The sequence below is a fragment of the Triticum dicoccoides genome, chromosome 2B (genome assembly GCF_002162155.2).
Source record: "Triticum dicoccoides isolate Atlit2015 ecotype Zavitan chromosome 2B, WEW_v2.0, whole genome shotgun sequence".
NCBI classification, from domain to species: Eukaryota; Viridiplantae; Streptophyta; class Magnoliopsida; order Poales; family Poaceae; genus Triticum; species Triticum dicoccoides.
The window spans coordinates 46,101,386-46,110,827 of record NC_041383.1 but is presented as its reverse complement, the minus strand read 5'-3'; the positions used below and the strand labels follow the sequence as shown (position 1 = coordinate 46,110,827).

General features: G+C 46.4%; 1 protein-coding gene and 1 pseudogene across 1 annotated transcript; both read right to left on the bottom strand.

The window, feature by feature from the left end:
• Positions 1 to 2,197: 2,197 nt before the first annotated feature.
• Positions 2,198 to 3,282, bottom strand: LOC119360390 (annotated as a pseudogene).
• Positions 3,283 to 8,506: 5,224 nt separating this feature from the next.
• LOC119362028 lies at positions 8,507 to 9,365 on the bottom strand. Its single transcript, XM_037627199.1, has 2 exons — positions 9,086 to 9,365; positions 8,507 to 8,989 (listed from the first exon to the last, which is right to left on the bottom strand). Exons 1-2 carry the CDS (start codon positions 9,220 to 9,222, stop codon positions 8,740 to 8,742), a joined length of 387 nt encoding a protein of 128 aa, XP_037483096.1. The 5' UTR covers positions 9,223 to 9,365; the 3' UTR covers positions 8,507 to 8,739.
• Between the last annotated feature and the right edge of the window lie 77 nt (positions 9,366 to 9,442).

Sequence of the window (9,442 nt, the reverse complement as noted above, 5' to 3'; positions counted from 1 at the left end):
TCATTAATTGGTACTTCTTAGTTATCAGGTCACAAAATCTAGCGACAATATGTCTTTCTTCCGCAATCACGACAAGATATGAAAATCAAACAAGAAATAGGGCTCACACGTGGGGTCTTAACACAAGAAGCAACCCATCTTCAGTTATCTGTCAGTCCACAGCAAACTGGTGTGTCAATGAGTCTCGCAACCAAGTGTCAGCTCATGAACAGACCATCGTTATGACTGAATAATGCATAGAGCTAAATTTACCATGCTGCGTATCTCAGATAAGCTATACATGAAACGAGATTTGCTCGTGATACAAAATATAATCTCCCTCAGGTTATCACATCAAGAGGCGTTCAACATACTCAGATTAAAGGCAACATTAAAACACTCAAACTTTAACCTTTCTAGTAGAAATATAAGCTGAAATCACCGTATATACTCCCTCCATTCCAAAATAGATGACTCAAAGTTGAGTCATCTATTTTGGAATGGAGGGAGTACATGAAAACAAGTATGTAAGGTAGGGCAAGGTGATGCTGCCTCTATTCTTTTAACTGACATTGTCCCCTTCGACTCAGACCATATATGTCACACTGACAAGCGACAACCAATAATACAGATGGTTTTGCACTTGTCATTGTAAAATAATACGTATAACTCAATTGTCTAATACAATTACTATTTGTAGATTGTGCCTATTATGTATGACCGGGGGCAAAATATTTGCCTACTTTCATTAATGCGACAAGTTACAGTCACAGTGTAGGGCAGAACCCCAATCACATGTCACTCACCTCTCGGTCTCAGGTTTCAATTGATCATAGATTGTCTATGAACAGGGCGAATCCCATGAACACAAACAGAAGTGATGCTTGGGTAGATAATCAACAAAAGGATTCACTGCACAAATCCCATGAACAGACCATCGTTATGACTGAATAATGCATAGAGCTAAATTTACTATGCTGATAAACTATACAGAAAACGAGATTTGCTCGCGATACAAAATATACTCTCCCTCGGGTTATCACACCAAGAGGCGTGCAACATACTCAGATTAAAGGCAACATTAAAACACTCAAACTTTAAGCTTTCTAGTAGAAATATAAGCTGAAATCACCGTATATACATGAAAACTAATACGTAAGGTGGGGCAAGGTGATGCTGCCTCTATTTCTTTATCTGACATTGTCCCCTTCGACTCAGACCATATATGTCACACTGACAAGCGACAACCAATAATACAGATGGTTTTGCACTTGCCATTGTAAAATAATTCTCATAATACTATTGTCTAATACAATTAATATTTGTAGATTGTACATATTATATATGGTTGGGGAAAAAAATATTTGCCTACTTCCATTAATGCGACAAGTTACAGTCACAGCGCAGGGCAGAGCCCGAATCAAATATCACTGACCTCTCGGTCCAGGTTTCAATTAATCGTAGATTGTATGAACAGGGCGAATCCCATAACCTCAAACAGAAGTGATGCTTGGATAGATAATCAACAAAAGGATTCACTGCACAAATTCCATCTTCGGTTCATTAATCTAGAGCTCTGACTAGCTTTTTCAAGCATGAAAAATTGTAGAGAAACAACTGTTTTATTCAATGATACACTCATAACAAACAGGCCTCCAAAATATTTCACAATGTAAATGATATATGATGCTCCCAAATGGCTTAATGTAACTATATATGTTGGAATTAAATTTTCAAGGCAACACACACCGAGCACTGTGACAGTGTAGATGTGAATCCTACTAATGGTGTTTAATTCCAGAAGTAGCATGCTATTGTTGTGATTGGCACTGTTTCGTTCTGATAGAGAAGGCCTCGTAGCATTACATTCAAATGTAGATCATATGGGTATAAAATGCTCAATAACGGGTGCACAAAAGAAAGACAAGTTTTGCTGAAGATTAACAGTAAATTTCATGCAGTGAGAACCTCTAAACTCGGCAAGAAAGCACTCGGTCTGTATATTCATCCCATCCATGGATAAAATCAGCAACCTGATAAATTGAACTTCCAAGACTAAACTAATCGCTGATAGGTTCAATTTCGGATGGGATGATCTAGGAAAACTAGCTCGCCATTCATAAACTTGAGAATCCCGATAATAATGTTAACATGCGATTTAACAAAAACACATATATAGGTCATAGGAAACCATTCAGTACCGACGTAGAAACTCAACCTATATATGATGATGGGCAAGCCATGCATTGCGAACCTTTGTTGTCCTCTCCAACAGATCCACTATGAGAGACGGGTCAGCCACTTTGAGATTCTTATAGCCTTGGGTTTCCACCACAGCATCCATGACATTCGAACAAGCGATGTACTCAACGCAAGCATCCTTAAGCTTGTCGCAGCTATGCTGGTCAGCCAAAGCCCATGTGGTTGCCACGGTGTCAACGTTCAGATTCTCGCAGAGGATACTTTGGCAAACCAGCTTCAGCCTCTCCATGGCATATCTGTCAGCAGCCACCAGTAAATGACGGATCATGTCAGCATTCTTGTCACCATCAGGCAAAGAGTCGGTATATATGAAATGGAGCAGGGCGCTGAAAACATCAGGTTGCATGTCTTTGATGGTAACGCGCCGCGGCATCCTCGCCTCCTTCATCGTCCCAAAGAGCTCCGCTTTGAAGACAGGTGACCGGGCGGCGAGTATGGACCTGTGAGCCCCGATGGCCTTTCTTCGAACACAGAAAGTGACATCGAATCCCTCGTCGTCTTCCAGAAGCTTGCCGAGATGCTCGGCGATATCGGAGGGTGGCACCGGCACCTCAATTTTGGGGAACGGTTTGGATTCCGTCACGCACGGCTCTTTGATGACAGTGACAATGCACTCAATCGTGAGGCGATCGTTCAAAAGGAATGAGGACTCGACGTCTCTTTTCTTTTTGAATTCATTAGTCCGGGGAAAAAACCTAGTGCCATCAGCTGGGTTGAACGTCCTCAACTCTGTCTTGTGCACCGAAGACGACTGCCCGGTGCATTGGTCAAGTAACCTCAGGTCGCAGGACGCCCGCACCTTGACGCCTGTGCTCATGAGCTCGAGATAAACCGTGATGAAATCCTTGTCGAGCACTTCTTTGCTGAACCCATCAGGGTAGAAGCGGATGGACCAGTCGTGGCCACCCGCGGAGAAAGTACCGGACCTGATGAACTTCTCGTTGCCCATGCCCCTGTGCTTGCTGTAACCAAAGATGTCGAACACATGGGTGACTGCGGCGTCTCCGGGGTGCAAACCGATATCGACTTAGATAGCTCCATGGCGCGACTATGAGGAATCAACGGCGACGGCGACGGCGAGTGCGTGCCCTAGATTGGTATTAATCTGATGGTTCGGAAGAAAAAACACATTACTTTTCAAGGGGGAGGAGAGGGGGCAGCAAAGGACGTGGTGAAGTGGACCAAACCTTCAGAACTCAGCATATGACCTGAGACGGCGGCGGCGGCGGTGAAGACTGAAGACGGAGATGAAGCCGATTCAGCTTCCTTTTTTTCTTTGGAGCGGACGATGGGCCAGGGTTCGCTTGTCTGATGGGTATCAAATTCTGGCGCGTCCTGGCCCTTTTTCTTTCTTCTATTCCTTCCATTTTATCTCCCTTTTGTTCTTTCCTTTTTATGTTTCCCCTTACTTATACTCTTGGTCTCCGTCTTTGGCACACGAGGCGGGACAGCCGCCGGCACCAAGATGTACCTTGCAAGTTTGATCGCATCTGCCTGCTAGCTATTGCGATTCCCGGTTTGTTTGGGTCTGTTTTGTTAGAGTATATATAGACATATCTTTGTATATTATTTTATTTTGAAAAAACTTTCAATCCATTCATTTTCAATCATGGCTATATAACAAAAACTAGAAATATTAAAAATTTACATTCATATCCGTACACCACTTAGCGACGAGTGCTGAAGCGAGCGGAAGACGCTTGTTGTCATTGACCTCCCTCGCCGGATCCGGTCAAACCTTGTTACAGTAGACAGTCGGGAAGTAGTCATGCTAAGATCCCATAAGACGCTAGATGCATCTCCAGACGGGAGTTAGGCGGAGAGAATCTTATTCCATCTTCAGGAAGCCGTCGTCGTCTCGCCTTCCTGAACAGGACACAAACCCTAACAAAACTCAAATAAACGTCAAAAAACGGAGCCCTCCCACCGACAAAGGCTGGGATCCACCACACCCCATGGCCCTAAGCCCACCCGAGATGAGATGGACCGGCGGCAGCGCCGGCGGGAGGCAGAGGAACCCTAACTTTTTGGACGCTGGTAACGCCCACATGTGCGGCATGTTAGACATCCACCCACACACAGTGTGTGGCATAAGCAGGAGGCAGCCCACACGGGCCATGTGTGGTCGAACATTAGAACTGTCCACACGTGTGGGCGCATCTACTTCATGTCACACGCCTAACAAATACTACTCATCCTCACCCTGTGCGTGTGGCACGAAGCAAATATGCCCACATGTCCTGGCACAACTACGTTAGTTACCCACGGGATGACGCTTTAGTTACCCCGGGGGATGGCAACTTTAGTTATCCGGGATGGCAAATGTGGTTGTAAAAGCATGACAACTCTATCTGTTTTGGTTAACTATAGTTGCCATGTCTAATTTATGGCAGTTGTCGCGTGTAATCAAACTATAATTGTTGTGTATGATTAACTACTTGCCACATGTGGTCAAAAGCATAATTGTCATGTGTGTTTACCTAGTTGTCACGTGTGGTCCAACCATAGTTCTCATGTATGGTTAATCATAGTTGTCATGTATGTTTATCTGGTTGTCACGTACGCGCAACTGCAGTTGCCTCGTGTGGTGCAACCTACGGTGTTCCTGACGGTCCTTGTCGGTTACTAGACACGGCGGAGGCGCGAGGTCCTGCGCCTGCTGACACGTCCACGCGTCGTCAAAGTTCATCTGCGAGGGCGGACTCGAGAGGCACCACGCCGCCGCGTCGTACGCGCGGGCGGCCTCGTGCGCGGTCTCGAACGTCTCAATACCGAGATGCACGTCACCGGAGCGGATCTCCGCGTAGAAGATGCCGGAAGGGCGGACGCGAACGCCGCGGTAGCCGGAGCTGCTCCAGCCATGCGACGGTGGGGGAGAAGGCATCGGGAGAAGGGTGTGGCGGCGGCAGCACGCCAGATGCGATGAAGAAGGGGGCGGCGGGGGGAAGAAGGAGGCGGTGGGGTGCTCGAGTGTGTGGTTGGCCTGTTTTTATAGAGCGCGCCAAAACTGCCACTCGCCGAGCAACATTTTCACGCGCGCATGATTTTTTGCCGCGCGCCGGAATCTCCCGCGCCCGCTGGAGCGTGTGAAACCGCTCCTCGCGCGCTAAACACAGGTTTGCGCGATATTTACCGCCACTGTTGGAGATGCTCTTATGAGGAGGCGGCTGCATGAGGAGTCACGTACGTAGGACATGGAGCTGTTAGCACGTTAGTTTTTGCCGTCCAAAACATGGAAACCGAGGACACGATTGACGGACCCTGGCCGGGCGCCTTAGGTCTGCGCTTGGCAACTATGGCACTCGGATGCTACCAATAGAAAAGAAAAACCCTAGCACTTCGGATATAACGGCTGATCGATCGGAATCATAACAGCCAATTCGAACTCGCATCGATCGGCGATCAAGGGTGACAATGACGACATCCGCGGACGTCTTGGCGGGCATCCTGCTGCGGCTCCCTCCGAGCTCCCGGCGGCTGGCCCGCCTGGTCTGCCGGCAATGGCGTGACGTCATAGACACGCACACGGTGGAGATGCAGAGCCGCGTCAAGCCTCTCGTAGTGACGGACGCGGGCTCCGCGCACGTCGTGGACGATCTATCAACAGGGAGCCATAGAGTGCTGTGGAATGGCATCCCTACGGATCTCCCCCACGAACGCAGGAACGTCGTCGTCGGCACCTGCAACGGCCTGGTATGCCTCTGCGACAACCGGAAGGTCGGCGGCGCCATCACTGTGATTAACCCGGTCACCGGCGAAAAGCTGTCTTTCCCGCCGTTGCCGCCCACCACAGCTGGGATGAGCTACATCGTGGGGTGGCACGAGGCGTATGGCTTCGGGTACCACCCGATGACTGGGCGGCACAAGATCGTGCATGTGGCGGCCTACGATAGGAAGGGAAACTCCCATCAGGTGAAGGTGTTCACGCTGGGGGAGTCGTCATGGAGAAACGTTGCAACGGGCTCTGTCCCGAGATGCCAATACAGCGCCGGCATTGTCGGCGTCAACGGCACCATGTATTGGGCTGCGAAGCGCGGAAGGAAGCTCATGGCACTGGACCTCGACCATGAGCGTCTCTCTTTCATCAAGTCGCTACCTGATGTGTCGTCTGGAAGCTGGAACCTGACGGAGGTGCGGGGGAGGTTTGGGGTGGTGTTTTACTCGTTTCCCCATCAGTGTGAGGTATGTACGTGTTTAGAGGATTTTACACATAGGATCCGTCTACCTCTAGGTCCACACCTATGTTTAATTAAGTCTCAGTTTGTTCAAAAACAGTGAAATTTAGACCTCTCGTAGTGTTTGTTCGGCGTGCTATTTAAAATGTTTGTTCATGTGTTTGAATCAAAGTTCCTTAGTGCAAGACCTCTTGTAAACGCTATAGTGGGTCAGAACGAAGCTATAGCAGGCTATTTAAAACCTCAGCGAGAAGCGGCGCAATTTTCCATCTAGTAGTTACATTTTTCTTTAAAAGGGTGTGTAGGTTGTATTACTATTTACTAGCTCCATCCCAAATTATAAGACGTCTTTTAGGCTATTTTAGTGTCCCCCAAAACATCTTATAATTTGGGACAGTGGAAGTAATATTTATAATACCAACCTAAAGTCACACTTCTCTATATTGATCAAGACTTGAGAAAAAATTCAATCGACTTGAATTGAATTAGCAAAATCGTTACACTTATTCGCTTGTGTAATTGTTTTTCCAACAGATATAACAAATGACACTGCTCTTAATTTCTGCACTATAGCCGATTGATCAAGTTTGGTCACATGAAACTATTGCATCTTTAAATCAATTTGAGTGACATCTGCAGGTTTGGGTTCTAGAGGGTGCAGCGACAATGAGAGAACACACATGGAGCCGTTGGTACACCGTGAGAAGGGACATCTCATCGTCGAGGACCTGGCGACTCACAAGGCCACACTTTGCTCACAGGGAGTACCTCCTCACAGAGGAATTGTCTGATGGTTGCGGAGGGACACGTAATGTCGTGTATAAACACAAGCCCAACAACGATAGCGGCATGGTGGAGATCAATGAGACGAGTCCAGGAACAAGAGTCCTCACGATAAAAGCTGCCTTGCCCAACCATTGTCAGATGTTTGCCTATGTGGAGACCACGGAGCCGCTAAGTGTTTATAAGTGTTGTTCTTAAAGGTAGCACAATCAGTATTGTTCCACATACGGTTCAAAATCCTAAGATTTGTTACAATATACTCAAATCAATATATGTATCGCCCATTTTTGAAAACTCAACATTCAGAATTCAAACTTCCAAAATTTTCAAAGTGCCAAAACATTTGAACTTCTAAATTTTTGGAACTTCCACGACAAAGAACGGTCACATGCGTATGAACCCCACCAGGAAGAAGAGGAGAATTGAGAGAAGGGGGAAAACCACATGTGTGCCCCCCACCCACCGCGTCCCTATAGAAAAGCCCTCCCCACAGAGCGCCAGAACCTATTTGAGCAAAGCTCTCGGTCCACGAGCTCAAGCATTTTCCACATATGAGAAAGAATGCCTAAACCTTGATGATGGATGTGTAGAAATGGAAAGCATACCTTCATCATACGCCCTTTACAATGTATACAGATCATAAGAGTTTGACACATTTGGCAACCAGTATTGTCAACATTGTCACAAAAAGAAAAACTAGGATTACCCGGCCACTGATGTTTCCTCATATTGTTTCTAGTCAAGTATTCCCTTCGTTACCACATACTACCTTTGTACCAAAATATAAGACGTTTTTGTAGGCTAGTTTAGCCTACATAAAACGTCTTTTATTTTGATATATGGAGGGAGAATTTTGAAACGAAGGGAGTATAATTTTGGATAAGTTGCCACATAAAGATATTATTTTCAGGTGAACAGGAGCTTCCCAAATCAATTTGTTATTGGGACCAGCAAGATCTTTCTCCAACCACCGATATGGATAGATTTAGTGGTGAAGGCTCGGTTTTTAGAAAGGGGCCAAACAATACCATCAAGTTTGCTAGACAATTAGATGGTATTCCAATGATCTTATGAAGCACCAACTAAATGGCCCCTGAAAAGCACCGAATAATCAGCCGCGATGAAATTAGCAATAGTACAATCCTGACTTTGACAAATGTCAAACAATCCAGGGAAAAGATTTTTCAAGGGGGTATTATCATACCAAGGATCATGCCAAAGCATAGTAATACCACCCCTGCTTAGTAACAAATAACAATAGCCCTCGCAGCAAAATGGTGCTCCTTAACTTTCATGATGGATTTCCAACATGGAGAATCCGAAAATCTGGGTTTAATACTAGCAACCAAAAAAGGTGATTCTAAAAAAGAGAGTTTCGTTCGATGCCGGGGTAAAGCGGCAATTAAACGGGGCCTGACTCTGTAGACTTGAAGCAGAACATACGTTATGTTCAGGGAGCGTGGCGGGTCTTACAAATAGTTTTGGATGCAAGCAAGCGTAGCAGAAACTAATTATTGGAGTACCTTTTCTTTGTACGTGATTAACGCAGTACATTTTCCGTGTGCACGTGATGACACCAAGTGCAGTCTATGGCGAAGACGACGAAGCCGGAGGGCGTCTCGAAGAGCACCTTGATGTCCTCCGGGATGTACTTGACAGTGAGGTTCTCGTTGTCGAGGTGGTGCGCCAGTAGCTCCGTGTTGTACCCCGGATACTCCTTTGCTAGGGCTTCCAGCCGCTCTGTCCCCATCTCCATCCCCATCTCCATCTCATCTCCTGCGCGCACGCACCTGCTTCGAATTGAAGAGAAGAAATTGATCAATCGGTCGAGGATTTGCGGGAGATGAGAGGGCGCAGAACAGAACCAGATCGATCTAGGGTTTTACCTCTGGAGAAGTTGCCGGTGGTGGTGTGGGGGCGAGAATGGGCGCGCTCCACCAAAAACAGGCCACGTTCTCTCAAAAGAAAGAAAGAAACATGCCACGTTTTTTGTTATGTTTTCTAGGGGGGAAACAGGCCACATTTTGTCGAGCGATGCGGTGGGTCTCGCAAATGGGCTGGCCCATTTGCTCTGGCTCACTGCATGTTACTGTTTTTTATTATTATTAGGCTTTTCTCGAAAACTCCTAAAAAAAGGATTTTCTCAACAACAACAAAATGTTCTCCTGAAAAATAAATGTTTATTGGCATCTCTTTTTCTACAGGAAGGATAATTCTATGTTTCACTCACCACCAAAATCAGA

What these genes read in the sequence shown, in the direction of transcription:
- LOC119362028 (XM_037627199.1), bottom strand. Translation starts at nt 9,222, where the DNA reads ATGTGGCCTGTTTCCCCCCTAGAAAACATAACAAAAAACGTGGCATGT. An exon ending in CACCGGCAACTTCTCCAGAG is followed by an intron (nt 8,990 to 9,085) that starts GTAAAACCCTAG and finishes AATTCGAAGCAG; the next exon opens with GTGCGTGCGCGCAGGAGATG.